Source organism: Danio rerio, chromosome 2 (assembly GCF_049306965.1).
Source record: "Danio rerio strain Tuebingen ecotype United States chromosome 2, GRCz12tu, whole genome shotgun sequence".
NCBI lineage: Eukaryota > Metazoa > Chordata > Actinopteri > Cypriniformes > Danionidae > Danio > Danio rerio.
This window is the reverse complement of record NC_133177.1, coordinates 47522523-47537756: the sequence shown is the minus strand read 5'-3', so window position 1 is coordinate 47537756 and position 15234 is coordinate 47522523. Positions and strand designations below refer to the sequence as shown.

Here is a 15234-nt window from a genome sequence, read left to right as displayed (position 1 = left end):
CATGAATAATCGATCCAATTTTTTTTACAGTGTAGTAAGTAATTCTAAAAATAAATCAGATTAAACTGTACATTTAGCAATCAACATTTTAGGATGAAACAGTAATAATAATAAATAATAATTAGCAAATTTACAATGATTCGTTTATAACCACCTAGAAGTGTGTGTGCATGTGTGTGTCTCTGTCTCAGTTGTGTCTCAGGGGAGAGAGTAAAGTTCCCAATGGAATCAACACGATCTGAGATTACTGAGCTTGCACAAACACACAAGAGCCTTTTATCCTCCTAACGTATAACAGGATTCATCCTCAAAGATGAGCCCTGTGACCTACACACACACACACACACACACACACACTCACAGAGAGAGAGCTGCAGGTCTCAGCGTGAACAGGAATAAGCAGCTGTAAGACGGATAGAGAGGCAGATCTAAGAAGAAAGGATGAGAACGGAGAGGAGATGAGAATGAATGGATAAGATGAGCTGATGAGGAAGGGGCTTTAAGTAGCTTTGGCACTGTCCACTTTAAACAAACAATTCGTTTAGGCTTAAAAATGTATGTTGGCTGTTTGTACAAGCTACTTATTTAAAATAAATCGATACAACATAATTCTTCAGTTTTTTTGGGGGGGACAACTTAATTGTTTTATGTTCAATCCACTTAAATTTGTAAAAACTAATTAGTTAACTTAATTACTTCATGTGATCTCAACACAAATCGATTGTGTGTAACCCAGCATTTTTACAGTGTATTTTATCCATTGCTCATGCACAAGTTAATGCAAAAAAATAAATAAATAATAAAAATAAATAAATAAAAATACAAACTAAAACATTGCAACTAAAAGTAATATTTTTTATGTTTCTCTTGATTTTTCAGGTATATTCAAAATTTAATTTAATATTTTTCCCATAAGTTTTTACAGTTTTTTGCATTTCGCTTTGGTGCATTTCTCCCAACACTATTTACTATTTATTTATAACAGTTAATGCATTTCTCAAAACAATTAGTACAAACTGCAAAACCTAGATTATAACCTGCAAAAGCATGTCACATGCTCAAAATGGATAGCTCATTCCTCAAAATCAAGTATTTGTGTCAATAAAAGTGTCAGTGTCATCAAGATGAAAAGTCCTGTCACCATGTTTATGAACAAGATAGTCAAATGGCTTTGTCGTGTTTTCATTATGACATGTACTCTGTACATTTATTCCAGTGCTAAAAAGTCAGATTTTGGTGACACTGAAAATGCTCAAGACAGCACTAGATACTATTTGCACAGCCATTGAATACAGTAAAGTTAAGGCTGATTTATACTTCTGCGTCAAACGCCGGCGTATGCTACGGCGCTGACGCATAGCCCTTCGCCGTGGCCATCGGCGTCACTGACGTGCACCTCTCAAAAAATGTAACTACACGTCGCAACAATGCGTAGCGCAAGCTCTGTGATTGGTCGGCTTGGTAGCGCTGACGAGTCTGGACGGGACCTAGAGCCGCGCGATTGGCGCGAGCGATTGTTTACAAGTGTGGAGTCCCGTGAAGGAGTTCCGGATGGAAAGTTTTGTTTTGTGTTTACCTCATAGTTAAATTTGTTGCACGTCCGCCGGTTCCTGCCTCAAAATGAGCGAGTTTGAGCCACTTGTACATCCCGGAAGTGTTCAGGAAACGCAAAAAAAGCAGCGAAGAAACTCGACACAGAGGAAGATTTACACCTCACTGCCAACTAGCGTTTCGGAAGTGTTAATGCAGACCAACAGAGACAGCGCGCAGAAATATAAATGCACAACCACACGCGTTGCATGCGCCGTGGGTTACGCCAGTCACTTGACGCAGAAGTATAAATCAGGCTTTAGACATCACTGCATTTAGTGAGGTATCTGAGTACAAGACACTGAATATGTATGTTTCACATGTTTACTGCATTTTCCCTTTGCAAGTCTAATTTATTCACAGCTTTGTGTTAAAAGTATAAATACACTCTTATTTACAACAAACAAACTTCCTTTGGGTAGAGCTGTGCACAACTGTAAACAATATTGCAGTACATATTGGAACACAGGTCTGTAAATCATTCATCAAATTGTTCAGTTTAGAAGACATTCTCAGGGAAAAAACATTTTAAAAAAATTAATAAAATTTGTTTGGCAGATTTCAACAACTAGGTCAACATTTTTGTATGTAAAGTAAAGAAATGAGCACTATTAGTTTTATAGGGAATGACTATTCAGCATTTACAAGTTTAGTTAATTTTGACTGACATGACATAAAACAGCAGAGAGTTGTATGAAAGCTATTGATACATGTCCAAAAGGATCTGCAGTGTGTTGGAAGGAATGAGAAACTGCCACTAGGATGTGCACAAATGACTTATTGTTTTAAGAAATGCTTTAACTGTTGTGCAAATGTAAATAGTGTTGTGAGAAATGCACCAAAGCCACTGTTTTTCTTTGTTAGATTTGATCCAGTTTTGTTAGATTGACTTATCTTATGTATACGCACAAATATATTATAGTAAAGCATCCTATTGTAAATTTTCAAGTCAAAGAAAAATTGGTAGGGGTGTACTCATTTATGATGAGCATTGTACTGTATATACACAGTTTAGCTAAAAACAAATATTACTGCCTGAATTTTTTTTAGTTTAGTTTATCTACTATGAAACTATGAAGTTAACTCTGTATAACTGGAATTCTGTTGGAACGAGCAGTGGTGTAAAAAGTTGCCCAGTTGGTGGAATGAACTCCCTAACTGCATCAGAACAGTCACTCGCTACTTTCAAGAAACGAATAAAAACTCAACTATTTAGTCTCCACTTCACTTCCTAATCTGCAATTGCCTCTCTGAATATCACACTAACTGTACCCAAAAAAAAAAATACTAATACTACTAATACTTCCCTTCTTAGACTTTACAGACCTGAAACTTGCCTATAGCACTTATTCATTGTTGCTCTTAGTTGAGTAAATTGCTTCCTTGTCCTCATTTGTAAGTCACTTTGGATAAAAGCGTCTGCTAAATGACTAAATGTAAATGTAAATGTAAAGTGTACTGAAAAATCATACTAAAGCAAAAGAACCATTACTTGCTTAAAAATGTAGTGCAAGTAGAGTAAAAATATCTGTTGTAAATATTATGAGTAAAAAATAGTATGAGTAAAAAATAGAACTTTCAAAAGTACCCAAGAGTATTACGCTATAAAAAGCTGATGCATTTACATGTAATTTGTGCATATGTGAGTAAACGTAACATTCTGTGGTGCGTCTAGTTATTGCCCAGCAGGCACACAATGTCATAAAACGTTAATATTAGGTTAGATTTAGGTCATGACATCAGGTGGCCAAACTTCAATGTCTTGTCAGCATCTAAGGACTACGATATTTTGATCATCAATAGCAATGTCAAATAACATTAATATGTGTTTGGTTCGAAAAGTGACCAAAATCCAACATCAAGGCAACATCTTAAATCATATTGACGTTAAAACACTGACATTTATTTGTCAAGTATGGCAACCAAAATTCAACTGATAGACGTCATAGTGGTAACGTCCACACAACATCAAGCTGTAGGTTTTAGGTAAGACATTGGACATTGACGTTGAGTTCTGACGTCAAACCAATTTTCATTTCCGAACAAAACGCAATGTCTTCACAACGATTTTTCTAATCCCCATAGACAGATAATAAAGTAGTGTCTGCAGGTTGAAGTAGTGGAGTAAAAGTACTAATACTGAACTAAAAATGTACTCAAGGGAAACTAAAAGTGCACATTTTTAAAACTACTTAGTAAATTACAATTTCTGAGAATAAGTTAGCAGTTCATTCCGCTGTGGCGACCCCTAATGAATAAAGTAACTAAGCTGACAGAATGAATGAATGAATGAATGACTGAACAATAAGCTAGTCATCTTTTTTACAATGTGTTTTGTCCATACATGCAAAACAGACACTGTTTTAATCTATATGTACTAATTTACGTATATTTCCAGAACAAAAAACTTAACATTGAACAAAGTATTCCTTAATTATATTTAAAGATTTTAAAGTGGCAATTTTTTCGTAAAAAAATTTTACTCAATAGTTTAAGAAAAGATTTGATGATATAAAGATGCAAAAAACCTGTATATGACCGTCTGTAAAAAGTATATTTAAGTGTTGCTAAAGTGGAGATTTAAGGGTCACTTCAGGAGAAAAAAAAATATTTCTATAAAATTATGTAACATTATAGAAATCTATTGACACAAATTAATAAAGTATGACAAAAGTGATTTTGTTATTGTTGCTAATTACATTAGAAAAAAAAACACTTTATGAAAAGCCCAAAAATCTAAAAACAGTGGTATTAAAAATGTATTTACTCTTTTTGCTTTTGTATAGCTTTACTGTATGCAATGTGTGTATTCAGAATGTCAGAAGTCTGTGTGTGTGTGTGTGTGTGTGTGTGTGTGTGTGTGTGTGTGTGTGTGTGTGTGTGTGTGTGTGTGTCAGACCTAAAGATCTACGGCTAAAAGCATAACGTTCAACTCAATTAACAGCATGAATTATTGATGTCTGTCTGGACCAGAATTTGTGTGTTCACTGGAATTAAAAGCCTCCGGTGTCACCTGTCACACTGCCTCGTGTGTGTGTGTGTGTGTGTGTGTGTGTGTGTGTGTGTGTGTGTGTGTGTGTGTAGACAGACAGAGATATGAAATTATTCTTTCATCTATTAATTCTCAGTTTTTTTCACCTCTAGTGAAGATATTTATTTGGCTTATTGTTCTGTGATGCTGTGACACAGTGGTTCAGTGGTTAGCACTGTCACCTCACAACAAGATGGTCGCAGGTTTAAGTCCCAGCTGGGTCAGTTGGCATTTCTGTGTGGAGTTTGCATGTTCTCCCGTGTTCGCAAGGGTTTCCTCCGAGTGCTCCCCCACAGTCCAAAGACATGCGCTGTGGGTGAATTGGGTAAGCTAAATTGGCCGTAGTGTATGAATGTTTGTGAATGTGAGAGCGTATGGGTGTTTCCCAGTACTGGGTTGCAGCTGGAAGGGCATCCGCTGCGTAAATCATATGCTGGAATAGTTGGCGGTTCATTCCGCTGTGGTGACCCCTGATACATAAGGGACTAAGGGCCAAAGGAAAATGAATGAATGCATGAATTTTAGGATGCTATTTTGTCCTGGTGTGAGAAGAATTTAATAAATGATCATTTAGGATGATTCTTTAAAGCTTTCAGGTTAGGTATTATATATTTTATGATATAATTTACTTGTAATATGTTACTTTATTATTTAAAATAAATGACATCTTTTGATATTTGCAAACACACAACATTTTGTCCGATGGGTCAAAAAAAAAAAACATCCCTCTTTGGGATTACTTCCCCCAAAACTAACTTCATTATTATTAATTAATGCTAATAACATTAAATGCAAGTAAAATGTCTACTTTAAGATCAAATAGCCTTTAACATTAATGAAAATAAAATGTCAAATACGGGTAAAATATTATTTCCTCATCATTCAGGGTAACTGATTTTTCTATTTAAAAATTACAATGTTATTTTGACTTATTAACATTCATTCATTCATTTTCCTTCAGCTGAATCCCTTGGCACAGTGGAATAAACTTCCAAATATTGCAACATAGGCTCATTCTGAAAACGTAGCCATATATACGCTTCTGGAGATTGTGATTTATGTAGCCATATATGTATGGCTGCATTCTGTCTTTAAAACGAATGCTACAGGGCAGTATAAATGATTACCTTCGTGTGGATGGCTTTCCCGCTGTTAATACTTTGTCCAGTGGCTCTCCATGTACCTCAAAGGACTTGAGACACAGAGAGGAGTTGACTTCGATGACGGGGTTCGAGTCCAGCAAAGAACGGTTCTAGAAAGCAGGTACAACAAAAGCCAAAAAATAAAATAAACAAGTAAATAACAGGGTGAGAAAGTGGTGAGATCAGAAAACGTGGTAAAAATAGGTGAGGGCTTTTTTTTTCCGGATTGATTTTCAAAACACTGTTGGTTAGGAAAGGGGGTGGGTCCTGGTCAATTGGTGCTTTTTAAAATCCTATTGATTGGATTTAGGGAAGGAGGACGGTGGGTCAGTCGATCGGTCAGTCAGTCAACAGGGGCGGATGGTGGATTTACGCGAGAAAAGCAGGAGATAATGGCACTTGTGCGAGAAATTTGAGATCTGAAAAAAGTGTACACAGCAGCCTCTGGTGGATTCGCAAAAAACAAAAACTGCTAAAAAAATTTGCTCCTGGGATGTATTTGGCACTCTCCAGAAATGTATATAGAGGTACGTTTTCAGAATGAGCCTAAGTTAAAATATTAACATAGAAAGTTAAAATTGATAATATAATTAAAAAGTGAATTAAAAACAATTAAAAACTCACTGACAAAAAGATCAAACCTAACAATTTAAAGGATAATGCAAAGTAAAAAAGGTCACTATATAATAATAAAGTAAAATGAGATAACCTGATCAATTATTTAAGCTTACAATTAGCTAAACCAAATCTCTCTCTCTCTCTCTCTCTCTCTCTCTCTCTCTCTCTCTCTCTCTCTCTCTCTCTCTCTCTTTCTTCTTGTGTGCCAAACCAGGCAAATCCACATCCAATACAAAACATCCTCCTCAAATAGGAAAGCTTGGATTCTCCTCTGTCAGTTTGGAGTGACAGAGAAAGAGAGAGAGGGGGAGAAGGAGAAGTAGAGATCAGGATAAAGTTAATAGTATGGTAAATAAGAAAGACAAATAGAGGTAAAGATAAATAGTGAGAGAGGCTTTACAGGTGTCTTTCTTCCGAATTGAGCATCTCTGCCGGACAGGTAAAACAGCTATCTTTAACACCAGCTTTCAGAAGTGCACTGTATGCTTTACATGTTTTTATATAAGGTGGAAATAATTGACACTACTGTATCAGCATGTGTGGTTGCTCTGAATTTCAGCACAGTATTTACTGATAATGTATGTTAAGAATTTAATTAAAAGTCTTTTAATGTAGTGTGATGTAATGAAACACGTACTAAAATGCAAATAATTTGAGTTTATACACTAAAAAATTGTTGTAAAATTGTTTTAAGTACAATTTAAGCACAAAAACAGTTTATATAGGCTGAATTTAAGCAAATTAAATTTAGTAATGCAAACTTATTTTAGTAATAGTAATAAGTTTACTATGAACAATGTAAACTTATAGTAATGGTGTAATGTAATGTAAACTTACTCAAATGCAAAGAATTTAGTTTGTAGTTTACAAAAACCACAAACACTATTATTTTTTTGAGAAATGCATGTAAAGCTTTTGCTGAAAACGCTCTTTATCCATTTTTTAATAGTCTGACATCACCAGCAGATTCCCAAATATGCAACATTTCTTTTTTGAATGACTAATTAAAATTAAATCTCTGAAAATCTAATATTTTCATCCAAGTATTGAGCGAAACACAGTCCTGACATGAACTGACAGTCCGCTGGAAGTAATTGGATTACAATCAAATGACTTCTTATTTTTTTACACAAAGATTTAATTGAATTCAGGGAGCAAAGATGATGCTGATTATGAAGAGGATGATGAATATATTAATATCTTACAGATGGAGTGTAATTGTAATTCCTCTCTCGGCCCTTTTTCCTCAACTTACTGGAGCAGAAGTAAGTAAATGTGTGCGTGTGTTTGTAAGAGAGCGGTGCAGATTTTTTATAAATTCTTTTTTGCTGCTATTAGATATGTGTGATGTTTGTGATTAGTGCTGTTTAACTGATTACATAATAAGATTCCAAAAAATTAATTGCTTATAATTATAGTATATTGCATTTTTAAACGCTCATAATCAGATTACAGTTTTGTATGGCTTGCAGGATAACGTTATTCTCACAAAGGCAGTAAATTACACATCATTTATACTGTAGATTCTGCTTAATTGTTTGTTTTTTAGCTTTTAAAATAGTCTTTCTCTTAAAATCCTACTGTGTGGGATTCAGTTATTACTATTTCTGCTACCGAATGTAAATGTTATGTAAATAAACCATGCTTCTGAACTTAGGGTAGTAGTTTATTAAGTAATGCAAAATTATGAATATTGAGTAATAAAAACTCAATTTATCAAACTAATTTTATGCAAATTATATAACACTGGTGATGTATTGCAGATAAACAATATTTCATCATTATATCCAGGACAAAAACAGAATTATTTATTTATTTATTTAAATGTTTTTTTTTTAATCTTTTAAAATATTCTTTCTCTTCAATTCTACTGTGTGTCATTTAGCTATGACTCTTTCTGTTATATGAATGTAAATGTTATGTAAATAAACCATGTTTCTGAATTTAGGGTAGCAATATATTAAGTAATAAACAATTATACATTTTAAGTAATAAAAAAATCTATTTATTAAACCAATTTCATGCAAATTATGCAACACTGTTGATGTATTGCTGATAAACAATATTTCACCATTATATCCATGATTTATTTATTTATTTATTTATTTATTCATTTATTTATTTATTTATTTATTTATGTTTGTATTTATGTATGAGTTTGTTCATTTGTTCATGTAATGCAGGGATTTTTTATAGTCAATCCCCTTTTAAATAGTAAATGGTGTTTACTTGAAACATTTGAGCTCTATAATTTAATACCACATGTGCATGTTCAGTTGTTCATGGCAGTTATCACACTGAAATGCAGGTAAAAAACAAAAAAGTAATAAAATATTTACTTTTGTTATTAGAGTTTAATATAATTTTATTTTATTAATTAATGTATTTATTTGTCTATTATTTAAAATAATTCAGCCATTTTTATTTGACATTTTCAATTAAATTTAAAGCTAACAAATCCAATGCAACTCTTGTATATATTTTAATATATGTTTATTTATTTGTTTATTAATATCGTAGCATCCGATGCGTAAAACATATGCTGGATAAACTGTGGCGACCCCTGACAAAAGGACTAAGCCGAAGAAAAATGAATGAAGGAATGTATGACAGTGATTTAAACTTGTATTTTAAAGTTGCATCGTAGGAAATATCCTCTTGACTACATTAAAACTGTAATTTTAATTTGCTGTGAATTGAAATACATAAAAAAACAACAACCTTGAAACCTGGCCAATCATAGGAAATACTGTCATTTGAGCTGTTTTATAGTAAATAGATAAATAAACAATGAATTATTATTATTAAAGCTTTTTTTTTTCATTGTATGAAAATATATTACAAGTGAAAAAACTAAAATACTGTATATTTTACAGTAAAGATAAACAACACTGTGAATACCAACACTAAAAAACCCTGTACATATTATAACAGTATATTTGCTGTAAATTTGATTTACAGTCAGTTGATGGCAAACTGCTGATAGTAAATTAATGTACAGGAAATTTGTTAACAGTATAATATGTATATCAATGGCTGTTTTTTTCCCCAACATTCTTCACAAAAACCTGTTTTATGTTTAACAGAAGAAAGAAATTCATAAAGTTTAGAACCACTTGAGGGCAAATTTGATGAGGAAATTTCATTTTTACATTATCCCTTTAATGATACTTTAAAACAAGTTGGATAACAAAATAGTCATAATTTAATCTGTAAATTTACAGTATAGTCACTGCTTGTCTCAGTTGTTTCTTATTTGACATTTCAAACTTACTTCAGGTAGTAAAACAACCCAAATAAATATTCTAAATTAATAAAAATAAATATGCAAATGGTGGGACAGCAAATTTAGACCTACAGTATTTAACATTTGAAGTAGATCAAACCTTTTGTCAAAGTTGTAACGTAATGTAAATGTAATGTGTATTTATTTATTTATTTATTTATATTTATGTAATGTGTTTCGTCAAAGTTGTCCCAAAACTATTCAAAACCCCTAATCTTGTCTTAAGACAATTTTGATCCACTTCAAATGTTGACATTTTGCAACTAAAAACATGGGCTGACATTTGCGCCAAAGCAAAACAATTAGGCCAAAAGTATTATTAAATAAAAGTCTGGTAAAATACAAACATTTTTCATATTATATTTTTAAGCATATAAATCTTCACGTATGTCTTTTAATTTGGCGGTTTGGAAGTTACCGTGCATCATTCCAGTCAACAGTTTTGGCAGAGTTGTTTCTTTACTTTTTCCATCCCTCATGCATTGCTAATTTTGTTTCCCTCAGCAGTGCTTTTTCCGGACTGGGCGTATAAACCCGCCTGGTCTCCGGGCTCGCGGCAGGTGCAGTTGTGGCACTTTCTGTTAGAGCTTTTGGGGCGTGGCGAGGGCGGAGCTATAACTTGGGGCAGCGAATGGGGAGAGTTTGTGATCAGAGATCCAGAGAGGCTGGCTAAACTGTGGGGGGAGAGGAAGGGCAAACCACACATGAATTATGATAAACTCAGCAGAGCTTTAAGGTACATCCACTGACACCAGCAAAAACATATATTCAGATATGTTACTTAAGAATAATACATTTTAATATTGTATTGTGACAGGATTTTTTTGTATTTGTGTTTACTGTTTATTTAGTTTCCCATTAGCCACTACCAAAGTAATGGCTATTCTTCCTGGGGTCCAACAAATAAAGTGAAAAATTTATTTCAAAAGCCAATACAAAAGTATTACAATAATAATTTTAAAAAACATATAATTAATTTGGCTATATTAAGTTGATAATAACAATAATAAGTTGGCGGTTCATTCCGCTGTGGCAACCCTTTATAATGAAAATGGGGGTGCAAATGAATGATTGAAGGAAACAAATGCCAAAACCAAAGAAGTAACAAATTTACAGTAAACGATACTGTCACAATATTGAAAAAAAAATCAATATTGATGTATTTACTTCAGAGATATGTAGCCCTATTGTGTTAACTTGATATCTACAATTATGTGCTTCGGCATGTAATGTTATAATAAATACTTCATATGACTTATATAAAATATTTTCTATAAATTATGATTACAGATTCTGTTACCCATGCATTTTGAATTCCATAGAGATAGACATTCACACATACAAACAATTTAGAAACCCCACATAAATGCATCATTTTTATTACACTGTAAAGAAATCTTCCTGTCTAAACGTTTTTAGTTGGGTCAAATTAACTTTTCTAGTCATCTCAACGTATTATTTACAAAAATATTTACAACAGTTCTATAAGTCCATTTAAATTGTTTAAAGCAATAGGTTTACTCCCTTTTTGGGGTAATATGAATGATTGCTTTTTACCTTGTTGTACACTGCAAAAATATATATTTTGCAATGATAAATTGATGTAAATTATTTAAAATTATTAACACACACTACATGTCAAAGGTTTGCTGTCAGTTTTTTTCGCGTTTTTTTAATTCCTAATTAAAATATTAAATGATCTATTAACCTATTAAATTATTAATTAAGTCGGTAATTATTAAAGCTAAAAATGGTAAATTGTTAAATATTTTATATATATATATATATATATATATATATATATATATATATATATATATATATATATAAGAATATAATAATATTATATTCTTATAATAATAAGAATTATTATTAGAGTGATTTCTGAAGGATCACATGACTCTGAAGACTGGAGTTATGTAGCTGAAACTTCATCTTTAAAATAACTGGAATAAATTACTAAATTAAATTATAAACTACTTTTGAACAGTTATTTTATGGTGCAATAACATTTCACAATTGTACAATTTGCACTGTATTTAAGATGAAATAAATGCAGTCTTGGTGAGCAGAAGCTTATTTAAAAACATTTGAAAATCCTACTGACCCTAAACTTTTGACCGCGAGTGTAGTTCATTCAGATAATAATTAAATATTTAATTAATACCCCTTAAATAACTTTGCAATGAGGTTACTCCCTTTTTTATGTCAAGTCAACTAATCTCTTTAAAAGCAACCCACATGTGCATGTATTTATGATATTTAAGGAGCTTAATATTGTTTTTTTTTTTCAGGTATTATTATAATAAGCGCATTTTACACAAGACCAAAGGAAAACGTTTTACCTACAGGTTTAACTTCAGCAAGCTAATCTTAGTGAACTATCCAAGTCTTCCAACCTGCCCACAGGTGCATAAAAGTGTTTTCAATATTATTATTGACCTTTTTTTTCTGAATTATAATATTTTTTTGTCATTTTATTTTTCAGAATACACCATCTGCCCCCTTCTCTGTCTTTCCTTCTCAGCTTTCCTTCTACAACTCTTCTATTGACAGGGGTAAGATTGAACTTTGAGTAATGAGTTATTTGGTAACACTTTACAATAACAGTACATGAATAATGATGTATTAATATCTAAACTAAACACTACTTTATTGTGAACTAATGATGAGTAAACATATGCGCTAATAATAAATCTTTAACATGAGTTCCAAGAGTCCATGTGTGAATAACGGCTACCTTAATTACTTGCACATGATTGTTTGTTAATTAATGTATTAATTACCACATTAGTTAAGGCTTAATTTAACCATCATGAGCTCATTAAATGTTCCTGTATAATTATATCATGACTTTACTTGGAGGGGCACAACATCATTAACCCATTTTTAACTACTCATGAACTCCTTATGCACATCCGTCTAGTGCATTTACACTGAATAACAATAGAAAAGTGTTCTGTAAACATCAACAGTTTAAACACAGGAATACATGAGTAGTTAAGGATGAGTTAATGGTGATGTGCCCCTCCAAGTAAAGTCATGACATAATTGCACATTAACAGCTCATGAGTTCATGATGGTTACATTTAAACTTAATATATTAATTAACAACATGCACTAACAAGTAATTGAAGTAGCCATTATTCACACATGAACTCTTTTGTTTCTTTTGCATATTATTATACATCATTATACATTCATTTACTCTTATTGTAAAGTGTTACTAATTATTGTTGATTTGAGACTTTATGATTTATATTTTAACACTGATGTTATGTTTCTCTGTGTGTCCTATATGTGTTATAGCTAGTATGCAGTCAATTTCTCATCCCCTTCTGCTGCCCTACAGCTTCCCTAAACCCCTCCCCTTTCCCCAGGTACATCCAATCCAAAGGCAGATTCCCTTCTTTCCTGGGCCACCTCCCTCAGGGATTAACCTATCAGAGCTCTCCTCCCTGTCACCAGTCAGCTCCGCCCTTCAGTTCAGCCAATCTTTAAACTGGCCAGTTAAAAACAGCACAGATTGGCCGCTCAACAGAGTTCTGGGATTACAAGACAGGAGTGAACTGCTAAATAAAAACCACGAGAGCAAAGAAGACAGAAAAATATTTCCAGAGACCAACATGCATTTGAAGATTTAGTCCTATTGTTGTATTTATAAATAGTTTATAAATCTTTACTGACAGGTTAAGAGCAAAGCACTTTATATATGTCACACTAATAACTTAAGATACGACTGAAGGTGTTTGAATAATTTGAAAAGGAATATATGTGTAAAACAATTTAATTGCCCAAGACTAAAGTATCTGTCTGATAATACATAGTTAAATAAAGATGGATGTCTTTGTACCTTTTACGCATTGTTGGTCACATGTTTGGTTTATGATATGTCTCTCTCTCACACACTCATACGCACATTTAATTTATTTATCATTATTATTTATTGATTAATTTATTAATTATTATTTATTAATTAATATTAGGTGAGGCAGTGGCGCAGTAGGTAGTGCTGTCGCCTCACAGCAAGAAGGTCACTGGGTCGCTGGTTCGAACCTCGGCTCAGCTGGTGTTTCTGTGTGGGGTTTGCATGTTCTCCCTGCCTTTGCGTGGGTTTCATCTGAGTGCTCCAGTTTCCCCCACAGTCCAAAGACATGCGGTACAGGTAAACTGGGTAGCCTAAATTGTCCATAGTGTATGAGTGTGTGTGTGTGTGGATGTTTCCCAGGGATGGGTTGCGGCTGGAAGGGCATCCACTGCGTAAAAACTTGCTGGACAAGTTGGTGGTTCATTCCGCTGTGGCGACCCTGGATTAATAAAGGGACTAAGCCGACAAGAAAATGAATGAATGAATATTTGAGTAGCTTAAAATGACTTTTCAGTTGAAAAACTCAAAGAGAGATTACTTTTCAGTTTTAGGTTATTTAATTAGTGCTACATAAAGTATACTGGCCCTAACTGAACTTACATTTAACAGTTCTGTCTAAATACATTAGGAGAAGTAGAGTAATATTTTGTAATGCTGTATATGTGTGTTTTTTGTAGAATGATACTATTTTTCAACTAAAGAAGGTCACATTTATCAAGACCTTTGCATATAGAAAAATGGAGTGCAAAAAATAGTTATATACTAAAATATAAGGTATCAGTTCAGAAAAACTGAGTGACAACATGTTTTCATTATTCATATAATTCACATAATTTTATAGAATTCTGACTTAATAACTCGGAATTCTGACTTTTTAATTTTTTTTTTATATTATTATATATATATTTTTTTAGATATTCTTTTTTTTTTATCATTCAATGGCGGGAACGGGCTTCCTTACATAATAAACCAACAACTGCACATTTGAAAAAAAAAAAAAAGATCGAGAAATGTTGAAGTGAGAATTATTAACCCCCCTGAATTATTAGCCAGCCTGTTTATTTTTTCCCCAATTTCTGTTAAACGGAGAGAATATTTTTTTAACACATTTCTAAACATAATGGTTTTAATAACTCATTTCTAATAACTGATTTATTTAATCTTTGCCATGATGAAAGTGAATAACATTTTACTAGAGATTTTTCAAAATACTTCTATACAGCTTAAAGTGACATTTAAAGGTTTAACTAGGTTAACTAGGCAGGTTAGGGTAATCAGGCAAGTTATTGTATAACAATAGTTTTTTCTGTAGACTATCCAAGATCTAAAAAGAAAATATAGCTTAAAGGGGCTATAATAAATTTGTCCTTAAAATGGGTTTAATTTTTTTAAACTGCTTTTATTCTAGCCGAAATAAAACAAATAAGACTTTCTCTAGAAGAAAAAAATATTTTCAGACATACTGTGAAGATTTCATTGCTCTGTTAAACATCATTTAGGAAATGATTAAAAAGAAAAGAAAATTCAAAGGGGGCTAATAATTCTGAATTCAACTGTATGCCAATATATGCTATGTATTAAATATGGTGTCATAAATCTGAAATAATACACATGTTTAACATTTTAAAGTTCTCTTAAAAAACTAAATAAAAGGTCCTGTTCAACTTAAATAAAAAAAATCAGAGTTTAATTTCTATTG

General features: G+C 32.5%; 1 protein-coding gene across 13 annotated transcripts; it reads left to right on the top strand.

Moving 5' to 3' along the window:
• Positions 1 to 6642: 6642 nt before the first annotated feature.
• LOC100537796 (ETS domain-containing transcription factor ERF-like) lies at positions 6643 to 13526 on the top strand. 13 transcript variants are annotated; one of them, XM_073929686.1, is made up of 6 exons: positions 6643 to 6820; positions 7589 to 7646; positions 10175 to 10403; positions 11962 to 12076; positions 12156 to 12225; positions 13020 to 13526. In XM_073929686.1, the coding sequence occupies exons 2-6, from the start codon at positions 7589 to 7591 to the stop codon at positions 13166 to 13168; spliced, it is 621 nt and encodes a 206-aa protein (XP_073785787.1). In that variant the 5' UTR covers positions 6643 to 6820; the 3' UTR covers positions 13169 to 13526. The 13 variants fall into 13 exon arrangements, 12 of the variants coding, with proteins under 12 accessions (XP_073785787.1, XP_073785781.1, XP_021329597.2 ...); XM_073929680.1 differs by having other exon boundaries at positions 12981 to 13526; XM_021473922.3 differs by having other exon boundaries at positions 12977 to 13526.
• The last annotated feature ends 1708 nt before the right edge of the window (positions 13527 to 15234 follow it).

Excerpts from the sequence above, each read along its gene's own strand:
- LOC100537796 (XM_021473921.3), top strand. The coding sequence starts at position 7,589 with ATGGAGTGTAATTGTAATTCCTCTCTCGGCCCTTTTTCCTCAACTTAC. Across the intron at positions 12,077-12,155 it reads GTCTTCCAACCTGCCCACAG|AATACACCATCTGCCCCCTT; the intron begins GTGCATAAAAGT and ends TTTATTTTTCAG. Across the intron at positions 12,226-12,976 it reads CAACTCTTCTATTGACAGGG|CTAGTATGCAGTCAATTTCT; the intron begins GTAAGATTGAAC and ends TATGTGTTATAG.